At 39.7% G+C, this 23,966-nt stretch overlaps 1 protein-coding gene across 1 annotated transcript in view; it reads left to right on the top strand.

Moving 5' to 3' along the window:
• The window catches only part of LOC125484399, a 59,761-nt gene that overhangs the window by 30,546 nt on the left and 5,249 nt on the right, over window positions 1-23,966 (top strand). The window contains exons 3-5 of the mRNA XM_048602994.1: window positions 7,249-7,326; window positions 8,588-8,677; window positions 12,100-12,175. Coding sequence (XP_048458951.1) covers window positions 7,249-7,326; window positions 8,588-8,677; window positions 12,100-12,175 — 244 coding nt within the window. The remainder of the gene's footprint in view (window positions 1-7,248; window positions 7,327-8,587; window positions 8,678-12,099; window positions 12,176-23,966) is intronic.

The raw sequence follows: 23,966 nt of genomic DNA on the forward strand, positions 1-23,966 counted from the left end.
GTGGAGAGAGAAACTGAATTAACATTTTACATGAGTGATCTTTTATCATGGAATGGCAAGTTGAACTATTGGACAACTGTAAGGTCAAAGGATGAAGATGAAGACATTGGCCATCACCTTCCATTATGAAAGATCATTGACCTGAAATGTAATACCTGTTTCCATTTTCTCAACTGCTGTCAGTCCTGCTTCATATTTCTAGCATATTTTGGGAGCTTATGATGCTATTCATCAGAAAATATTTTGAGGGAGGCCCATAGTGTGCAGAGATATCCTGGCATGCATAGCTACTTCTTCAAATTGCAGTCAGATCTCTTGCTACACTAATGGGGAGTGAAATGTCAAATTTAAGTCTGCTTAGGGTAATTAGAAATTCTTTGAGAGGGTACATTCAGGTGTTAACACAGTGTGGAGCTGGAGGAACTCAGCAGGCCAAGCAGCATCAGAGGAATAGGAAAGTTGATGTTTTGGGTCAGGACCCTTCTTCAGAAATGGTGAAGAAGGGTCCCAACCTGAAATGACAACTTTCCTGCTCCTCTGATGCTGCCTGGCCTGCTGTGTTCCTCCAGCTCCACACTGTGTTATCTCTGACTCCAGCATCAGCAGTTCTTACTATCTCTACATTCAGGTGTTGCTTTTTTGGGTGTGGCCACCAGCAAAATGAAACAAAATGAACATTTATTAACATGTAAATGAGGAGTCAGGACGAGAGTGTTCTTGTTGGCCCCACAGCACTTCTGCTGACTGCTGGCTGCAGTCATTAGCCAAACTACACAGTATCCTTCCATACTCAGCCCTTAGCTGAGGCTGCAGGCTGTGAAGAAAGTAGCCCAACATTCAATCCTCTTGAAGAGAGGGCAACCCATGGAGGGCATTGCTGGCTCTCCATAACATGGCGGCAGTGGAATGGCTGCGTTCATGCCTGGGTCCTGAGCCCGGGGCTCACTTTCTTCCATCTGACTTTCTTTTAGCGTTCCCTTTATCTTACTTTTGCTCTTTCGTTTTTTCAATTTTTGTTTCCTTTCTCGGTGGCATCAGTCCCCTTCCCAAGGTGTCGGGAGCAGTCCCCTTCCGGGAGTATTAGCAGTGGGCCCCTTCCCGGGGTGTTGGCAGTGGTGGGACTGGACCCCTTTCTGGAGTGTCAGCGGCAGCAGGAGCTGGAGAGGAATGTAATAAGTATAATAGGGAATAGGAAATGTCAGGCAGACTATATAAATAGTTTGTGTCTGCCTTCTGGGGGAAATTATTAAAAATCTTCCCAGAAATAATGGAGAATTCAGGGAATAGTATAAATGAGGGTAATATCTAAGATATTAAGATTAAGGAAAATATTACTATTGTGATTAGAAAGGATATTTCTAAGGGATTGTCCAGTAAAACTATATGGGTAGAAATTAGAAATAAGAAAGGGATGATCACATTGATGGGATTCTACAATAGGCCCCCCATTAAAGAGAAATTGAGGAGCAAATGTGTAGAGAGATCTCAGATACATGTAAGAATAATATGGCTGTGACAGTCAGCATGGTTTTGTGTGAGGGAAATTGTGTCTCATAAACTTGATTGAGTTTTTTGAGACGGTAACCACAACAGAAGAGCGGTAGATATTGTTTATATGGACTTTAGTAAAGCCTTTGACAAGGTTCTGCATAGTAGACTAATTAGTAAAGTTAGGTCACATGGAAATCGGGATGAGCTTGCCAGTCAGATACAAGATTGGCTTGACGGTAGGAGGGAGAGGGTGATGGTGGAGGTGTTTTTCTGACTGGTGACGTGTGATCAGCAGTGTTTCACAGGGGATCGTTACTGGGTATACTTTTGTTTGTCATTTATATAAATGATTTGGATGAGAATATAGGACACCGGATCAGTAGGTTTGTGGGTGACACCAAAATTGTTGGTATAGTGCATAGCGAATAAGGTTATCTAAGATTACAAAGAGATCTTAATCAATTGAGCCAATGGGCTAAGGAGTGGCAGATGGAGTTTAATTTGGATAAATGTGAGGTATTGCATTTTGATAAAACAAACAAGGGCAGGACTTATACAATTAATGGTAGGGCCCTGGGTAGTGTTGTAAAACAGAGAGACCTAGGGGTTCAAGTACATAATCCTTCGAAATTTGTGTTGCAGGTAGACAGGATGGTTAAGAAAGCATTTAGCACACTTGCTTTCATTGCTCAGACCTTTGAGTATAGGAGTTGGACATCATATTGAGCTTATACAGGACATTGGTGAGGCCTCTTCTGGAGTGCAGTTCTAGTCGCCCTGCTATAGGATGGATATTATTAAGTTGGAAAGGTTTAGAAAAGATTTAGCAGGATGTTACCAGGAATGGAGAATTTGAGTTATAAAATTAGGCCAGATAAGCTGGGACTTTTTTTCACTGGAGCATGGGAGGTTGATGGGTGATCTTATAGAGGTTTAGAAAATCATGAGGGGCATAGATAAGGTGAATAGCAAAGGTCTTTACACTAGGGTGGGGGAAATGCAAAACTAGGGGGCATATTTTTAAGGTGAAAGGAGAAAATTTTTAGAAGGATAAGAGGGGCAACTTTTTTACACAGAGTGGTTCATGTGTGGAATGAACTGTCAGAGGAAGTGATGCATGCAGGTATAGTTACAATATTTAAAAGACATTTGGATAAGTACATGAATAAGAAAGGTTTGGAGGAGTGTGGGCCAAACGCAGGCAAGTGGGACTAGTTTAGTTTGGGAATTTGGTCAGCATGGACGAGTTGAACTGAAGGGTCTGTTTCCATCCTCTATGACTCTATATTAATATTTTTCTTTTAAAAAGTATCAGGAAAATTAATGGGACTGAAAATGAATAAATCTCCAGGATATGATGATTTACATTCCATAGTAGATGCAACAGTATCATCTTTCAAAATTATGTAGGCATTGGGATGGTCCTTGCAGATTGGAAGATGACAAATGTAATCCACTATGTCTCAGGAAAATGCTAGCATCTATAATAAAGGATGCAATAGCAGGATACTTAGAAAATAATGGTAGGAGTATAAAGTCAACATGGTTTTCTGAAAGAGAAATTAAGTTTGACAAACGTGTTGGAGATTTTTGAGTGTATAACTAGTAAAATGGATAAGTGGAAACTTAAAATTTATAACGTTAAACTTAAATTTCTTTACAGTTTTAGGTCACTTTTGATAAGATTCCACACAAGAAGTTGTTCATCTAAATTACAACACATGGGTTTGGGGGCATATACTGGCATGGATTGAAAACTGGTTAACAAATGAAAATAAAATATAGTAATAAATGAGTCATTTCTAGGTTGGCAGTTTGTGAGTAATGAGATGTTGCAAAGTTGAGCATTTAGGCCTCAGCTAGTCACAAACTAACTTAAAGATTTGGATGTGGGAATTAAATGTAATATTGTCAAGTTTTTTACATGACACAAAACTAGGTGGGAGTGTGAGTGTGAGAAAGACCCAAAGATGCTTCAAAAGGATTTGGAGAGACTGAGTGGGAAATTATTGGCAGACAGATACAATGTGAAGGAATGTGAGGTTAACCACTTTGTAAAGACAGGAAAACAGAGTATTTTTTAAATGGTTAGAGGCTGGAACGTATTGAACTTCAAAGGGACTTGGGTGTCCTTCTTTATAAATTACAGAAAGTTAATACACAGATACAGCAAATAATTAAGAGGGCCAATATAATATTTGCCTTTATTACAAGAGAATTTCAGTATAAGACATCTTATTGCAATTATACCTTGGTGAGACAACACTTAAATATTCTGTCTGTAGTTTTGATTTTCTTACTCTAATGAAAGGTACACTTGCCATAGAGGGAGTATGACTAATTCCCGAGATGGAGGGATTATTCTGTGATGAAGACTGATGGGTGATTTCATTCAAACATGCAAAATTCATACAGGGATTGACAAGTTATGTGCATGAAGCATGGTCCACTAGCTGAGAAGTTCTAGAACAGTTTCAGAATAAGGGACATGCCATTTAGGACTGTGATGTGAAGGAATTTCTTCAGTCTTTGGAATTCTCTGCTGATTGGAGGGTGAGTCACTGAGTATCTTCCAGACTGAGACAGTATAGTTTCTACATATGAAAAACATTGAGGGATATAGGGTAGCAGAGAAAAACAGTGTTGAAGTGGAAGACGAGCCATTATCACGTTGAATGGCAGATTTGGTTTGAGGTGGTGAATGGCCTAGTCCCGCTCCTATTTGTTATGTTCTTATCTCACTAATTATGGAGTGAGATATTGCTATTCTACCTTTGAACAGTGGCTTCCAGGGCCATGATTGTAACATTTTGAGCTCCACTTACAGAAGTTAAATTTTTGAAAGACGTTGTCTATGTTACAGTAGAAGCTGCAAAATGAACTGTGATACACTTGATCATCGTTGTTTCCTTATGTGCTGATGGTTAGATTTCATCCAGAAAAGGTAGACCTCAAAACTTAGTGCAAAGTCTTATGCAAAATTACTGTTAGACTCCATCATGCTCTTTTACAGCAAGTACAATCATTCTGGCAGGATTTCCAATATCTCAAGCATTTAGCTATGTACACCGTTCTTCTGTATTCTGGATTATTGAGGTCTTCATCATCAGCAGTAATGCTAGTGAGCAACTTCATTTTTCGGTACCCTTAGATTTACATTATCATTTCCTCTACTCCTGATTCTTGCACTCTTATGCTCAGATGCCTCCATCATCTTAACCTCTAAATTATGAACCTCTAATATACCAATCTCTGGACTGGTAGCTGTGAGTGTAAGTTTAAGCACCAGCCTCTCTTTATCTTCAATGCCAGCTTCAATGGTGCCCCATTCAATGAAGGCCAGTTCTGTATCTTCCATGGACAGACATATTTGCCCTCCTCCAATTACATTCTTCTGTCTGACATTTTGTTCCAGTTTCTCATGCAAGCAAGACAGAAGCAGGTCATTAAGTGTCCTGCATTTTTAAGTAATGTTGTTGTCATGGGGAATAGCTGCCAATGTATTACACCTAAGTTGTGCATAAGAGGCTTGCAACCATGTTAAGACTATGACACTGACATTAAACATAGAGATTGAAATATTGAACGTTAATTTATAAGAAATTGTTGATAGGCAGCTGATGGGGATTTAATTAATTGGATGATGAAAAAGGTTAATGGCTCAGTTTGCACAAAATGTATTTTGACAAATGAACTCACTCTCCTTGACAGCACGTCAGGTAATTATATCTATTCTTTCTCCTGGAGCAATACTCGTGGTATTAATCCCACCATTACGTGTTCCCACTGTCTGTGGTGTAAATCTCTGGAGGTCTTCAACTCCAATACATATGCAGGATACCTTTCCTTTCCACATCTCCAATCCAGCCGATTAGGTGAAAAGCCTGGCATTTGCTCTCCCCAGTATTCAGCAATTGCCTGAAGTGGCCCAGTGCAGCTTGACATTTGAAATAACTCCCACCAATTCTTGTAGCCAGAATGCATCACCCTTTTCAGAGTTACAGGCTGCCTCTAATATTGTTAGCTGCTCACAATCAGAGCTCATTTCACAGCCAGTGCATGGCACAGGGAGCATAAGAATTGCACGTTAAAAGAGCAAGCAGCACAACTTTGCCATGTTGGCTGAAATGTAATGAACAAACCTAGTTTAATCATGAATCATGATCCTCACACTGGATTTTGAGGATTGGGAAAGATCTCTCCCATCGACTTTGATAACATGAATTTCAAGTCTTATGGTCAACTCCAAAGATGCAATCACCTTCAGTAATTTCAACCCTATGTTGCCTTGTAACAATAGAAAAGTTGCTTTTTTTTTCCAAGAAAAAGTTTTTCTTCTTAACAATTATGGGAATCTTGGCAGTTTTCAGCCAATAAATATTTCATTACGGTATAAACAATTTTAGATTTTATACAAAATATAATAACTTCCAAGTGTTACACAAATGCGGAATTATCATTACTTATAATTCACCTTAATAAAGAGCAGACAATGTATACATGTGGTGGAACATCAATGCCATAGCTTGAGACTTTTCAGTTTTTTTGAAGACCCGGGACCCATTCTGGGGGCACAGCTCTTCTGCTGTCCATAATTGTTGCATAGTGATAGAAAAACAATTATTGTACAGAGATAGCAGCAGAATTCCCTGATGCTGAATTCTCAAACAGCACATGTTCCCTTTTCTATGAAACTGGCTGTGCGACAAATGTTGAATTCATGAACTTTGGTTAAGGAAGAGGCATAGTGAGTATTTTTTGTTTATTAGATCACAATGCGACAATATAACAGGCAAGGGATGGCATAGCATTGTCTGATGACAGGAAAACAATCTTAAAGAAACAAAATACCGCAGTCTGTGGTTGAACAAAAAATAACAGGATGTAAAAGTCTACACTTATAGCCTTCAATTAGATTGTTTTTTTTAGCTCACAGCTTGGGTTGAATATTTTGCTCTCTCTCTAGCAGTGAGATTAGAGAAGGGAGAGCATTTAATCAAGTGGCATGTATCTATCTGAACCCTGTGGCCTTTCTGCCTGGGCTAGAATTAGCTTTTAGGCAGGAGAGCCCTTTCTGCCTCACTCCCAATTAACAATCACTTAAAGGTCTAATCCCATTGCTGCTCGTATTAACCCAACTGTAGATGATGTGCATGGCAATAAACCTATGTGGCTTGCTTGTCACCAATGAGTGGTCAGGGCAGGGTGTCACTTAATCAAAGGCATTCAGTGTTTGATTGAGAGACTGGACATCAAGAGGTTGACTAGGGTGGCCTGCTGAAATCTATCCTCATCCCTTGCTTCTAGTTTGTCTGTGTTGTGTTAGCATAGTTTGGCTATAGTCCCACTGTTAGTATATCTTACACTTTTAAGAAATGTATCATGATATCACCACCGTATCATAGTTTATAACCTGAGGGTATAAAAGTCTCAGACTCCATCTTAACTTGCACCACTTGAAGCATGATATGCTGATGAAAGCATTCTGCTCTTTGTAATCTAATAATAGCCCAGACAAGTATATGTTTTGGTGAGCCTTCCTGAAAAGAAGCAGCAAAAGTCTCTTGTCAGTTCTTCAGCCAGCAAGCAAAGACCTCTGATGCCTCAACAAGATTCACCTAATACTTCTGAGTGAAGATAGACTGAACAGTTTATTCTTTCCTTTCCCCATTTAAGTTAATATTCTCTCACTATATTATAAAGATATTTCAATCTGAACTGAACTACAACATTTCTGTTATTCTTGCTATATTTTAGAATCCGAAGTAAAGACGTTTGAGGTAAACCAGTCAAATGCAGAAGTCCATAGCTCAAGAATAATAACACACATTTCAGGTAAAGCTATCAACTGTACATATTTTGGAGGTTTATTTTCCTTTTAATATAATTCACAAACTGATGCTTAGTTTTACTTATTGGCAGTGAACACTATTGGATATTATTATTGTCTGAGTCTTAGAGTAGTCTTAAAAAGTAAATCTAGCTGCTCTGGAAACTTTGGTTATAGTCAGTTAGATTCGAATTTAAAGTCTGTGCCCAGATTTTCTCCAGGATTATGCCCACTTTCTGATTGTTTCTAAAGTGTGGTGCAGGTTATCTGGGAAAGAACCTTTTACAAGCTCTCAGCATCCACTGGTGAACATCATATATGCTTTTGAGCGAGTATTCATGGGTTTTGGAATAATGATGGAGATACTTTCTCCCATGCATTTCCTGTCATTCAAACCATAGCAATTCTAAACATCAGGATTGTCTTTGCAATCCTTGTATTCAGTAATGCTAAGGCAGTTAGATCAGGAAGTTATTCAAGAGCTATGTTATTTGACTTCAATGATCAAACAGGAGGTTTTAAGTTGCATTAATTAAAGCCATTTTATTTAAAAAAGACTCCTCTAAAGCAAAACATTTATAAATCAAACTATCAGTTGCAAGATAAACAGTCTATTATACCTAACTATAATAAAACCTTTGCATATTTGTATAATTTAACATATTTTGAATGTATTAATTTTTAAAGAAACTGAAGAACCAGTACCAGACTGTGGAACTGAAAAACAGGGAAAAAAAGAAATATTCAACTATAAATTCAGATCTATGGCAGTTTCAGATTCCAGACTTCCCAACTAATTGTTCCTGTTTCCCTCTTTGTCAGAATTCCCAGCAGCTTTATATAATCTGTGGTCTTGTGCATTCAAAACTCACTCACATGCATTGACATAAGGACCCCATAAACAACTATAATCAAGGGAGCTTTGCTTTATCAGCTTCTGTCATAAACAGTTAGAATCTTAATAACTTCATGAATTTTGGGCCCTCACTCATCATCTTTGGTCTTTCAATAATAACATTCACATGCCCAATAATAGATCAGTGTATAATAGAGACATTAAGATTTTACCCAACAACAGAGAACATCAGTAATACTTTTTGTTATTTTATGAACATATTCAGATGAAGTTTTAAATTTTAGTTCGAGTATACATGACAAACTATTAAAGCTATTTTTGAATAATCTTTCCTAATGTAAGTTTTGTTTGTTAATTGATAAATGAGCAGTATCATTCATGATTATTGTATATATTATTTATAATAATAGCATCAGTTGTTGGATCCATATTTGGAGTGATAATCTTGGTTCTGATTATCTGGATTGTAATGAAATTAACTAGAAGAAGAGTAGCATCAGGTAAGCAAACGTATCTCTGAAAAGAGATATGCCTTGAATTGTTTTTTGTTAAACATTCTGAAATGTTAACAGTTTGAGATTATATTCCTAAATCACAAATGGGTTTTAGTCATTACTTGTTCTTGTAAGATTTTCATGAGCAGTCAGAGGTGGTCAATGTATATATATTTCACTTAAAAATCTTTTTGAAGTTATACTATGAGGAAGAAGTTCCAAAATCAGATTCTTGCAGATGCATCTTTCTGAGAAAGAACAAGGTTAGTTTTTGTGTTGAGGGGAAAGGCATTTCAATGAAGAAGAATGGAACGGTTTCACTTTGTACACCATTTAAGGTTTCTCTCTGAAAGCAAAATCAGTTAAAAAGCAAATAACATAATTATAGCTTTGTTTCCAAAGTGAAAAGTCCCCTTGCTAGCACCAGACAGACCCAGATCAAAGTCCTTGCTAAGGCCTGGGCAAAGGATTTGGAGTCAAGGGTTCAAATCCCTCCAGGGCAGCTGGTGGAATTTGAATTCAGTTAATAAATTTGGAACATAAAGCCAGTCTCAGTGATGGTGACCATGTCAAATATCATTGATGTAAACACCCACCTGGCTCACTTTTGACCTTTAGGGAGGGACATTTGCCATCCTGACCCAGTCTGACCTGCATGTGACTCTGAACTCACAACAATGTGGTGATTTTCAATTGTTGTCAGAAATGCCATAGCAAGCCACTCAGATCAACAAGAAGGGATGTGCGATTAATGCTGGCTTCATCAGCGACACTCACCCTGTGAAGGAATTTTAAAAATGGATGAGATTTTCCAAGGAGTGGCAATCACACACAGATTGCCACTCTGCTCATTTTTTTTGTGTTAAGAATAGTCTCTGTATTTCTGACAGGAGATTCCAATAAGGATTCTTCAGAAATGCATGAGCATACTTTAATACTGACTGGTCCCTCCAAATGCAGGATCATTTGGGGAAGGCAGGAGATGCCCTGTCTTTCATAGCAGTCAGTTGCTGTATTCTGTGATTAATTGTATAGCATCACAGTCACTTTCACAGCTCCTTTGGAAGTGAAAGTATGTAAGGTAAGTGTGAAATTAGGGTGCTGGAAGAGTAGGATGTCAAATGAATAGGGTGCCAGACAAGGAGGGTGCCAGAGTGCAAGGTGGGAAAGGGGCCAGTTTTGTGGTTGAGTGTTTAGGGTAGGCTGGATGGGCAGGAGGTGGCAGGTTCAGTACAGTGTTGGAAGTTGGGTCAGGGGGAAAGTGGGTATTGTCAGAACTAACAGTGAAGTGTGTGTCAGATGTTGGGGCCGTGAGTTGGGGGTAGGGGAGGGGTGAGCATGTTTTAGCATCTGGGTGAAGAGGTGGGTATCACTTAGTGTGTGGGGGCTGGTTTCAGGTCCTGGGTTAAGGGAGGATTTCTAGGGAGACTTTCCCCCACTTGACTTCAACCTTTACCTCAGATTGATTACACCCCTCTCACCAACTTAAACATTCACTCCATCACCACTGGCATACAGTGGCTACAATGACTACTATCTACAAGATACAACACAGCAACTTACCAAGGCTTTCTCGACAGTGTTTCCCAAACTCTTCCTACAATCACAAGCATAGCAGGTGCATGGAAACTTCACCAAATTCGAAGTTTCGCTCCAATTTGCACATCAACATAACTTGGAAGTCTGTTGCCACTTGTTCAATATTGCTGGAACAAAATATTGGAACTCGCAGTCATACAATATTGTGAGTGTAACTTTACTGTGTGGACTGCAGAAGTTCAAGAAGGTAACTCATTGCCACCTCACAAGACCAACTAGGAATGGGCAACAAATGCTTGCCTTACTAATGAAGCAATCAAAAAGAATTACACATCTCCTACAAACAATCATACTTTTGACTGTCTTATATTGTGAAGTTCTTATGTGTGTATTAAGCACTATATTGCATGCATTTAAATAGAACTTTATATCATTTAAACATCTCAAAGATCTTCAGACTACCTTTAAAGCAGCGGCTGTTTTTATTAGTAAATACAGACACATTGTGTAACATCAGTAACCCACAGGCATGCATATTCGATGTTAATTTGTGCTGAAAGCAAAGCATAAACATGAAAAGTGTACATCAAGAACGGAGCTGATGTTGTCAAAAACTTGTTGAAATCAAATTATGATCAGTATCTGAGAAGTGTTATGTTGTACTAATTTGTACTGTGCGTGAAATTTAGTAGTCTAATATATTTTGCCGCCAAATTCTCTGAAGACATTTTGCTCCATGTATTTAGTGAAAGTCTGGATTTTACGACAGGTGCTATTTTATTGGAAGTATTAACATAGTTATTTGAAATAGGTTACTTACACAGCCATAATGATACTAACTGGAAAATCTAGGCCCATTGATATCATGTTACCTCTCAATTTTCTTGCATGAAAACAGATCAAACGGAGATAGATTAATTTTCTTCTGTGGTTTGACATTACATTAAGTGCAAAAATGCCTCTTTTGTAAAACAACAATAAAATATTATTTCTAAGTGTGAATTAACAAAGGCCAATATGTATTGGTAGGAAACAAGATTCAGGTTTTAAAAGTGATAAATATCTATTGACAACAGTAGAAGAAAAGAATTGTTCATCTGACGTTAAAACCACATTTATACCGACACCATTTAATTCAGATTCCAGGAATCGTCTAGCTATTTGCCAGCTCCCAAACTTTATGCTGTGATGTTGTTGTTTTATCCTTTGGCAGAGTCACAGACCCACCAAAAACTTGGTCTAATTATTTACCTTTCAAAATAAAAATCTGATTCTTGGATACCACTCTCCAAAATCTGAATTGAATCTGAACTGAGCAACAGGATCAATCCAATTAAAAAAACGTCCAGTGAATGCCATCCCATTGTTCAAAAAGGTAAACTAAATCCTCATAAACATCTAGGACACATTAGGTTATAAATTTAGTTAGATTATTTTAACTCTTTAGAATGTTGGTGAGTCAAAAATATGATCAAGTGAAGTAATGATATACTTTGCTTTTGAGCATTAAGTAATTGAATAGAAGAAAACCATCCCTTCACTTGCTAATCAGCTGTTGACACTTTACTCACACCATCTGACACTTTTGATTACCCACAGAGACTTGTTATTCAGCCTATCAATGCTCTACTCACACCATTTGTATGGTCTTTTGTTCTGTCTGCCTATAAATTCTGTGCCTCTTCACTTCACCTGACGAAGGAACAGCTCTCTGAAAGCTTGTGATGTCAAATAAACATGTTGGACTATAACCTGGTGTCATGTGACTTCTGACCTCTTAAAAGTTCATTGTAAGACATGTGAGGGACCTGTTAAACTAAAGCTTGTGTTTAGTTACAACTGGTTCTTCTACTGTGTTGGTAATATACTAGTTTCATTTATTTTCTTAGGAAAAAAAAGTTCATTATCGATCCAGATGTCATCTTATCCAATTTATGGCAATTGGAAAAACCCAACATATGCTTGGTAAGTAGTCAGCGTTTTAACATGATTTTATAACTGGACGTTAGAGTGAGATTAATGTAAATCAAAAGTTGAGGAGTTTTGGCAGAATCATAATGAAATACACGGTTTGAAGAACCTCCAGAGTGTTCAGATCAATAATAGTTGTAATTTTGTCAATTTATACTTTTTGTTAAAATGCCCCCAAACAATTCAACTAAATTCCACATAGAAACAAAAGAGATATAATTAACATGCCGGATGTGCAGTTATGAAGGATTTTCCATTGCAATTCCTATTTATTCAGTATCCTGTTATTGCCAATTTTATAGTACACTTTCGCTACAGGAAATCATTTATGCTGAAGGTTAGACCAATGATTATTTTACCCTTCACTCAGCTCAGAATAAAAATTAGTACTTAGGGCAATAGACATTGTTTTCATAGAATTTTTGTTAGTTTGCATTTTCAAATACGCATTCAAAGTACCAATAATCAGCTGATGGACTTGGACTAAAATAAAGTAATCAGTTATTTATGTAAGTTTATTCATATTTGCAAACTCTCCCCTGGCTGACTCAGCTGTACAGAGGGGCATTATACAGACCATAAGGCAATAGTGAAAGGAAATTTGATAGTCAGAGGAACAGAAAGAAGTCTTTTCAGCTACCAGCATGCATCCAGGATGTCAATTGCCTCCCTGCTGTCAAGATCAAGGATGGCACTGAACTCCTGCAGAACACCCTGAGAGATGAGGGTGGGGTGAGTTGCCAGAATCCTTTATCTGTGTTGGCACCAAAGGTACAGGTAGAAAGAAGGACATGGTCCTGAAGTCACTAGCCAGAATTCAAAAGTAATAAGCGCTGGATTCTTTCTGTTACCACTCACCAGTGTAGAAGATGAAATGGCTGAATGCATGGCTAGAAATCTGATGCAGCAGAAAGAATATTGGATTCCTGAGACACTGGGACCAGTTCTGGGGAGATGGAACCTGTACAGACCAGAGAGATTGCAGTTCAACAGAAACATTATCAAATTTACTGAGGAATGAATTGCTTATGCTATCAGAGAGGGTTTAATCCAATATGCAAACCCACAACCATTTCCATCCAGAAGGACAAGGGCAGCAGATACATTCAAACACCACCACTTTCAAGATCCCCTCCAAGACATTCACGATCCAGCTTTAAAATAGATCACTGTTCCTGAAGCATGGCTGTGTCAAAATATTAGAACTCCCTCCTTCATGGCATTGAAAAAATATTTCCTTAACTCAGTCCTAATTGATCTACCCTGTCTCCTGAGACATTGTCCCCTGGTTCTAGACTGTCCAGCCAGGGAAAACATTCTCCCAGCATCTAGTCTGTCCAGCCACGTTAGAATTTTATACATTTCAATCAGAAACCCTCTTATCTTTCTCAATTCTAGTGAATACAGGCTCAGTCAACCCAATCTCTCCTTGTAGGACAGTCCTGCCATTCCCAGTAACAGTCTGGTAAGCCTCTGCTGCACTCACTCTATTGCAAATATGTCCTTTCTTAGGTAGGGAGACCATCACTTCATACAATACTCCAGATGTGGTCTCCTCAGGTCCCTGCATAAATACAACAAAACACCCTTTTGAACTGAAACCCTCTTGCAATGAAGGCCTATATAACATTTGAGTCCATTTGCTTGCTGTCTACCTGCCTGACTGCTTTCATATTTTCATTCAGTATGGAGCTTGATTGTTATCCTAATGCACATAGAGGATGATTTTTAGAGGGTCTTTTTACGCTCTTCAGAGTAAGGTTTAAAATGGAATTAAAATTATGGCTATTCTTTCTGTTTAAGCCTAAATGACTTCTGTAGATTCAAATTATCACTTTTTGTCTGTTACTGTACCATAGTGTTATTAGCTTAGCTGTTCCTGTGCAAGGTTGTGTTTTGAATGCGAAACATGTCTGAGGCAGGCATTCTTTTTTCATGTTTAACATAGCAGATGTATCCCTTGGTTAGTACCTTGAGGGGTCTTTTAGCTTTGCCAACATAATATGCCACTTTGAAAAGAGCTGATGTAAATACTGCTTTGTTCTTCCATGGAACGGGTCCTTTGAGTAGCTAAGAACATTCTGAAATCTGAAGCCACAGGAAAAACAACAAATTCCAATGTTATGCTTGTTAAGATGTTTGCTTAGTCTGTTGGGGATTCATTGAATCTATGGCAGGACTGGATGTGCGATGCGCATTGTTCCTTTGAATACCCAGAAAGGGCTCAGTTCCAGTGTCTTTATACTAGTTCCTTTATGCTACCTAGATAAGTATCATAAATTAGTCTCAAGCTAGTTCTTATATGCTGCAGTTTCTCTTTAGCTGCTTTTATACTGCTGTCTGTTTTGTTTAGATTTCAGGAGACTGGCATCTATGAGGCAGTTCCCTGCAATTGGATGACAAAATCTGGCTTCTTTACCCCAGTAACTTATGAGAAACTCGGCCTAATTTTCTCATTGCCAGGATGAGAGAGCCTGGTTTAATAATTTGAACATAGGCAGCCCACTCACAGATCCTGAACATCCAAGAATTTGCTCTAAATGAGCCTAAATGCAAAGCCGGCTTTACAGAGTTATTGGTTTATCACAAATAAAGATTTTAGATATGGGTGTTCAATTGTATCATCATGGGGTTTACCTCACATCATTTCTTGATGTAGAGTTGATTAATTGACAAAGATTGATTGCTAAGATTGGTAAACAGTTCCATCATTATCGTGTCACAGAAAGCAACTAAAACAACTTCGTCTTTTACTGTCTAAAGATTCATACGTTCATATGTTCCCCCTATTGCTCCTTGGCTTCTCATTTGTCTTCTACTCTGATCCTGTTTTTATTGTCTAACTTGTCACTCTACCACTTTGCAATCTTTATCCTCTTTCCATAAAATTCTTTTGCTGTGCACCATGCAATCCTTATGTTGGGTCTAGGCCCGAAACGTCAGCCTCTCTGCTCCTATGATGCTGCTTGGCCTGCTGTGTTCATCCAGCCCTGCACCTTGTTGTCTCGGATTCTCCAGCATCTGCAGTTCCTACTATCTCTAATCCTTATGTTGCTGTTGTGTTGTTACTCCTATTCCTTTTTCCACATTAGCCACCCAGTTTTGCTCTGTAATTGCCCCAGTGTGACCATGTCAGACACAATTTAATTTGGATTAACAATCATTGGATACAGTTTACCTGTTCAGCTCCTCAAATTGGGCAGGATCAGATGAAAATCCTTCCTGGAAATCTTCATCAAGGAGTTAACAGCTTTGAATTGCGGGCCTCATTCTGCTGTTTTCAGACAGAGGCAGATGGTCTATGGAGGTGGTGATGATTAACTGGTCTGGGAACTGACTGCAGACACTGAGAGAAGGCTGTAGCAGCAAAGAGAAGTTGTAAGGAGAGAGTGGAGTGAGATGATGCAAGTGTCTCCCACTGAAGAAAAACAACGGATGATTCCCTAAACAGCAAAGTCTCAGACTTACCTTGTGCACCCCAGAGAATACCTCTGCCTCTTCAAGCCACATAGAGGAAAATGCTTTCATATTAGAGGGAAGCTACCCTCTAGCCTCCAACAAGATTAGTTTACAAATATATATTTGATAGAGAAATGAGTATATAAACAGAGTTAATGGTTCAAGTCTGGTGTGACCCTTGTTCAGAACTGAAAGGACCTAGAACATGATTTTTCTGCTGTTGACAGAAGGAACGTAGTAGCAAGTGGAATAGATGGTGAGAGTGCCCAGAGCAAAACACAAAGGGAATGCTAATGGTAGTAGAGGAACAATATAGATATAGAATAGATGTTAATTGTAGATGCAAATAGTGGAAAATAGATCAGTTCTGCTGAGGGCAAGACACTGGGGAAGGGGTGTAATCAAAATGGATGACAGTATTTATCATCTATAGTTGTTGAACTTAATTTTGAGTCCTGAAGGTTGTAAAGTAGCTAAATGGAAGATGAACTGCTGTTCCTCCAACTTGCATTAGGTTGCACTGGAACTCTATGTCAGGCCCAGGACAGAAATGTTAGGACAGGAGCAAGATGGTGTTTTGAAATAGAAGGTCAGGATCTTCTTTATGACAGAGCAGAAGTGTTCCACAAAGGAGTCACCCAGTCTGAGTTTGGCCTTACCAATGGAAAGGAGACTGTATTATGAGCAGTGAATACAGGAGACTAGATTGAAAGAAGTGTAATTAAATTGCTGTTTTCCTGGAAGATGTGTTTTGGATGTTGGACAGTGAGGAAGGAGGACAAAAACAGGCAAGGTGGGTGGGGGAACATTGCATGGGAAGTTGCCATGCAGGTATAAAGAGGTGTTAGGAGCATCAGTGGAGTAGTCCAGGGTATCATGGAGAGAATAGTTCCTGTGGAATGATGACAAGGAAGGAGAAGGCGAAATATGTTTAGTGCTATCATCTTACTGGAGGCAATGGAAGTGATGGAGGATGATCCTCTGAATGTGGGAGCTAATACGGTGGAAAGAGAGGACAAAGGGAATCCTATCGTTCTTCTGCAAGAGAGAGGACATGAAGTGAAGGCAGAAATGCAGGAAATGGGTCAGATGTAGCTGATGGTCCTGCCAACCAAAATTGAGGAGAATTTTTGGTTGAGAGAAAAGGGGAATGTGTCAGAGGCACAGATGTAACGGAGGCAGAGAATCAGGGAAAATGGAATGAAGTACGTACAGAAAGCTGGGGATGAGGAAGCATAGAACAGGTAACTGTGTAAGGTGGTGGGTTTGTAATGGATACTGGTGGACAGCCAATCCCCAGAAATAGAATATAGAAGTCAAGGAAGGGAAGGGAAAAGTCAGAGACAGGCTAGGTGAAGGTGCTGCACCTACCTGTCTAGGTTCATTGATTGGAGTACAAAGACACTCAGATTCTTTTGTACCTTCACAGTTCCCCGTATAGCACCATTTGAATAATAGTCTGGCTTTCGTTTTTCACACCAAAGTGTATAGCTTCACATTTAACCACATTGTACTGTATCTGCCATGTGTTTCCTCAGTCACTCAACTTGTCTAAATCACCATGAATCCTCCTTGAATTCTCCTCATAATTCACAATCCCACCTAGTTTTCAGTTGTCAGCAAATTTGGAAATGTTGCATTTGGTTCCCTCAGCTAGGTCAGTTACATATATCATAAATAGCTGAGGCCCAAGCACTGATCACTGAGGTAGTCTACTAGTTACTACCTGCCACTTAGAAAAATAAATATTCCCTTTCTGTTTCCTAACTGACAACCAATTCTCAATCCAAGCCAATTTATATATATAATATTTTAAAATTGCCCACTCTTACGAGGGACTTTATCAAAAACCTTCTGAAAATCCAAATATACCACATCCACTGGTTCTTCTTTATCTATTCTACTTGTTACATCCTCAAAACTCCAGTAAAATTGTTAAATTTAGTTGCCTTTCATAAACCCATACTGGCTTTGTTCAATCCCATAATGTTATCCGAATGTTCTGTTATTGCTTTTTTTAATAATAGATTCTAGCATTTTCCCTACTATTGATGTTAGACTAACTAATTTGTAATTCTCTGATATTTCTTTCTTTACTTTTCAAATAATGAGGAAACATTTGGAACACTTCAATCTGGAGGAACTGCTCTAAAGTCTAGAGAATTCTGGAAGATAACCACCAATGCATCTAATATTTCCAGGGCCACTCCCTTTAATACTTTGGGATGTAATTTATCAGGCCCTGGTGATTTGTCAACCTTTAAGTTCATTAATTTCTCCAGCACTATTTTCTTACTGATACTGATTTCCTTTAATTCCTTCCTCTCACTTGACCCATAGTTCCCTAATATTTCTGGAAGGTTATTTGCGTCTCTTTTGTGAAGACAGAATCAAAGTGTATTTTCAATTCTTCTGTCATTTGTTTGGTTCCCATTATAATTTCTCCATCTTCTGACTGTAAAAGATTTACATTTGTCTTTACTAATACAGTCATACAGTACAGAAACAGACCCTTTGGTCCAACCTCGTCCATGCTGACCAGACTTCCCAATCTGATCTTGTCCCATTTGCCAGCATTTGGCTCATATCACTCTAACCCTTCCCATTCATATACCCATTCATTTGCCTTTTAAATGTTGTAATTTTACCCACCTCCACCACTTCCTCTGGTAACTCATTCCATACATGCACCACCATCTGCATGAACATGTTACTCCTTAGGTCATTTTAAATCTTACCATTCTCACCTTAAACTTATACCCTCTAGTTTTGGACTCCGCCACCCTAGGAAAAAGACCTTGGCTATTCATCATATCCATGCCCCTTATGATTTTTAAACTTCTATAAGATAACCCTTCCGTCTCTGACAATCTTGGGGGAAAAAAGCTCTAGTCAATTTTGCCGCTCCCTATAACTCAAACCATCCAGACCCAACAACATTGTTGTGAATTTTTTCTGCACCCTTTCAAGTTTAACAATATCCTTCCTATAGAAGGGTGACCAGAATTGTATGCAGTATTCTGAAAGTGACCTCACCAATGTCCTGCACAGCTGCAACATTACCTTCCAACTCCTGTACTCAATGTTTTGTCCAATGAAGGCAAGCATGCCAAATGCCTTCTTCACCATCCTGTTTACCTGCAACTCCACTTTCAAGATGCTATGCAACTGGACCCCCAGCTCTCTTTGTTCGGCAACACTCCCCAGGGCCCTACTATTAAGTGTATAAGCCCTGCCCTCGTTTGACTTATTAAAATACAACACCTCACATTTATCTAAATTAACCTCCATATGCCACTCCTCCGCCCTTTGGCTCACCTGATTAATGTCCCATTGTGCACTGACATAATCTTCTTCACTGTTCACTACACTACCAATTTTGGTGTCACCTGAAAACTTGCTAACCATGCCTCACATTTTGTTTCCTCTTCACATATTTATAGAAACACTTTATAGTCAGTTTCTATGTTCCTTGCAATTTTAATTGCTGTTGCAAGGACATTTTGTGTGCACGGACAAAGACTCAGTTCATGGCTTAGATCAGGCCACATCTCAGGTCCACTCACCTGCTCTCATTGCGCTCATTCATTTATTATCTACCTGGATGTTTGTAGCCTTGATGCCTTGCCATGCCATACCATGCATGTTAGTGCAGTCACACAGCCAGGCAGTGTGACCTATTGGTCAGTGGTCCTCAGTTAAAGGGTGTACTTCTTGCTGTATGGTACCATGCCAAGTCAATCTGACACTTGCACTATGTGCTAGCAGCTTACTCAGCAAACACACTGCAAATGCAACAAGCAAGTAGCCATGAGTCAAAGTGTTAGGGGAGTAGTCCTCACTGAAGTACATGGAGGCACCCATCAGTCCCAGCACAGTGGGTAATGGTCAGCCTCTGATACCATTCAGGGTAAATGTTTGACCTGTGAGGGAGTAGGGTGCCAGACTCAATGATTGTGAGGCCCTTTAAATGGAAAGAACATTACACACAGTGTACAGGACACAAACCTGAAGGGATCCTCATCCCTGGCAATCCTAATGTATTAGCTCACTGTCTGCTGCATACTTCTCTGCCCAACACTACTGACCATTTCACTCACACCAACACCTTTATACATAAAAGCCAGGGAAAGAATAAGGATGCTTGACCAAAATGAGTAATGGTGTCAGCAGAACCCATTGCCCTAATACTTCTGCATGATGCAGCAGGCTCTCTCAACATAGACATCGATCCATGATACATCCTGTATGGACACAAAGTTTGGCATCATGATGGTGAAGTTACATTCAGAGGTGCACAAGAGTCAAACAAACAGATGTAATACAAAAACAATCAACTTTATACAAGCGTGAGGCTTCATATACAGTGCATTTTCATCTGTGCCAAAAACATATCCTCAAGAGGCTTCTTTTCTTTTTCTTCCTCCCACTGGTCTTATCGCTGTTCAAAGATTTAGCAGCTGGAGTAGAGGGAACCTGCCCAGCAGTGGAGCCTGTTGACTCTGGAGGTTTGGTTAGGTGACCCCCGGGGTATTTGTGCCTGATGTCCTGAGAGTCCTCTTACCGGAGGCAAGTGGACCCTCCTTGGCATGAACTTCTAAGGGTCACAGGGGTGCTGGCTGAGTAGAGATGGAGGGTCCAGCCACCTCTGGCGTATTCTGAGAGGACACTCCTGAGGGATCTGTGTGTGCTTTCTCCATTTTTTGCCTCTTAGCATCACCCAGTCTCTTTATGAAGAAGGGGCACCTGGAAATCATGCCAGATTCCTTTTTCCCTTGTCTCCATGCCTTCAGTCCCGAGGATCAGTTACTGGGGTGATGGAGAGCAGTGGGTAAATGTATCCAGCAGATCTTAAGGGTGATGGACTAGTTTTCCATGGCAGCCTCTAGCATGTTCATAGAGGCAGAGAGATAGTTACATGCTTAGCCAGCTGGGTCCCCATAGTATAACTGCTCTCCTGCAGCTTCTGGGTAAAGAGATCCATTGCCTCCTATTTATCTGCCTGCCAATCCTGTTCCTCCCTGTGCATTTGGAGGAAGTCCCTGATTGCCAACACACTGGGCTCTCTCCTGCCTGGAACTGTACAGGTACCTGATCTCTGACAGCCCAATTGTCAGCAACCTTTCTTCCCAGACATGTCATTGTGAGGTGCTCACCAGATTGTGCTCTCAACCTTCCAAAGGCTTACATTCCAGTTGGCGTGTCATTACCTGAGCTGGTGGGAGGTGTAGGAGGCAGCCTTATTGATGCTTCCTCCGAGTCCTTGGTATTCCTCCCTAAAACATTAAGGAGGTGGCTTCTAATGCAGCTGGCCATCCATCCAGAGATCATGGACATCCCACTGCGGACCTGCAAAACAAAAGACAGAAGACATTACAGCCAGTGGTTATAACTAGTGTGCTGTTATAACTGACAGTGGGGCTGACAGAGTGGTATTTGATCGGTTGGAGGAACATGGATGTCTTGACGTTGTTGCAGGAGCAATCCTGGTCTTTTTCTGTGAGCGACAGCATTCCCCTCATAATGGTCAGATATACTCCATCTGTACTTGCCCTTTCTGCCTTACTATGGACCATCTTCTGCTAGAATGAGAGAAAAGGAAGAATTGAACAAGCCAAATGCAAATGGAATTTCCATTAGTGCTTGTGGAAATGTGATAAGGTGTTGCAAGAGCGTGACTAGGCAGTGGAGAGGTTGTGCAGAGTTAGTAGTGTGGTGAGCTTGAAGGGTTTGGGAGTGAGTGAGGGAAAATGTTACAGGCAATAGTGAGAGTGCTAGAGCATGAACCTTGGTGGGAGGTGGGTGCAGTAACAGATATAGAGCGAGTGTGAGATACAAGATAAAAGAGTGTGGCATTTACCCTGGTGGAGCAGAGAAGGTCATTGACCTACTTGTGGCACTGCTGGCCATTCCTCCTTCCCGTGGAGACCACACTGAGCCAGATTTCAAGCTCAGACCAGGCTACCATGATCTGGTACCATGTAATTCTCTGCTTGTCCTCCAGGAAGGGGACACTTCTCTGCACCATTAAGACCTCCTGGCCCTGTTGCAGAATTACTGCATTATCTTTCCCATTGCTGATATAGTCACAATGCTTTTATCAGCAAGAGCACTGGGAAGGTGTGATACGTGCTTGTCTGGGTGCACGATAGCCTTTTAAATACAGCATGGCTATCAGGGGTGTTAGTCTTTCATTAGATATCTGTTGTGCAACTTGTTATTTAGGGAAATGGTTAATGGCAAGATGGGGCTAGATTGGAGAGGAGGGCCACCTTAGGAGTGGAATTTGTAATTAATGAGTTCAATTTGGTAAGATGTGCCTATCATTTACTGATTCACAATTATCACTTGTGTGTTTTGTAGTCCCAAACGAAGCAAAAATTGCTGGGAAAACTCAACACGTTTGACAGCATTTGTGGAAAGAAATCAGAGTTAACATTTTGGGTCCAATAATCTTTAGTTTTGAAGTAGGGTCACTGGATCTGAAACATTAACTCTGCTTTCTCTCCACAGATGCTGCCAGATCTGCTGAGTTTTTCCAGCAATTCCTGTTTTTTGTTTCTGATTTCTAGCATCTTCAGTTCTTTGTTTTCTTTCCTTATGTGTTATGATCCCAACTGATTATAATACTGGACAAATCAGATCCCAGAATGGCTTGATAGACCATGTATTTATTCTTTGAAATTGATTAACATGATGGTTAGTCAGTGAAACATAATCACACAAGGCAGACATTAGAGTCTTAGAGTCATACAGCACGGAAACAGACCCTTCGGACTAACCAGTCCATGCCTAACATAATCCCAAACTAAACTAGACCCACTTGCCTGCTCCTGGCCCATGTCTCTCCAAACCTTTCCTATTCCTGTACTTATCCAAATGTCTTTTAAACGTTGTAATTGTACCCACACGCACCACTTTCTCAGGAAGTTCATTCCACACACAAACCATCCTCTGTGTAAAAAAAAAGCCTCTTGTGTCTTTTTTAAATCTCTCCTCTCTCACTTTAAAAATTTGCCCCCTAGTCTTGAAATCCCCCATCCTAGGGAAAAGACAACTACCATTAACTCTATCTATAGGTCTCATTATTTTATAAACTTCTATAAGGTCACCGCTCAACCTCCTAATGCCCCAGTGAAAAAAGTCCCAGCCTATCCAGCCTTTCTTTATAACTCAAACCCGCATATCAGCAACATCCTGGTAAATCTCTTCTGAACCTTCTCTAGTTTTATAATATCCTTCCTATAACTGGGTGACCAGAACTGGACACAGTATTCCAGAAGAGGCCTCATCAATGCCCTGTACAATCTCAACATGACTTCCCAACTCCTATACTCAAAGGACTGAGCAATGAAGGCAAGTGTGCTAAACGCCTTTTTAACCACCCTGTCTACATGTGGCACAAACTTCAAAGAATTATGTACCTGTACCCCTAGGTCCCTCTGTTCTACAACACTAACCAAGGCCCTACCATTAATTGTATACACCCTACCCTTATTTGTTGTATCAAAATGCAATACATCACATTTGTCCAGATTGAAATCCATCTGCCATTTTTTGGCCCATTGACCCATTTGATTAAGATCCCTTTGGAATAAACAAAGCTGTATGACAGTTAGAAATCTCTTTTCATTTTTGGCTAAGTGTGAGTTGTATTGAGTTTTCTGGAAGGTTTATTAACATGAGGATTAATGAGATAGTGAGAAAATATTGGATAGGCTCATGTTATTTGCCTTAGAGCAGCGAAGGTTGACAGAGGACCTGATAGAAGTGCATAGGATTATGAAGGTGTAGATAGGATGGGTAGGATAGCACATTTCCATGAGTAGAGTGTTCAGTAACTACGGGGCATAGATTTAAGGTAAAATGTAGAAGGTAAAGAGGGGATTTTAGGAGAATCATTTTTAATTAAAGGGTTATAGGTGTCTAGAATTGACTGTCTAAAAGCATGGTGAAAAAAAACCTGATTTAGTGTTTTGATATTCATGTGCATTCCCATAGCCTCCAGGATTATGGTCCAAATTTTGGAAAATGGATTAGTATAGTCAGATCTTTGTTGACTTGCACTGATATGATGGCTCAAATGGCCTATTTCTGTGTAACAAAATTCTATGAGTCTATACAAGTATAACCCTTTGATGTCCCCATGTATCCTTGATATCCAATATTTTCACAATCACTATATACAGAACAATTGATTACTGGCAAGTCATTTAAATGCTGCTGAAACTGCCACAATAAGCAAAGAGACATTGAAAATATCCATTAGAAAAGAAACTGCTCATCTGAGAGTCTAGTAAAAGCTGAAAATCAAATAGTTGGCAAT

The sequence above is a fragment of the Rhincodon typus genome, chromosome 11 (genome assembly GCF_021869965.1).
Source record: "Rhincodon typus isolate 14 chromosome 11, sRhiTyp1.1, whole genome shotgun sequence".
NCBI classification, from domain to species: domain Eukaryota; kingdom Metazoa; phylum Chordata; class Chondrichthyes; order Orectolobiformes; family Rhincodontidae; genus Rhincodon; species Rhincodon typus.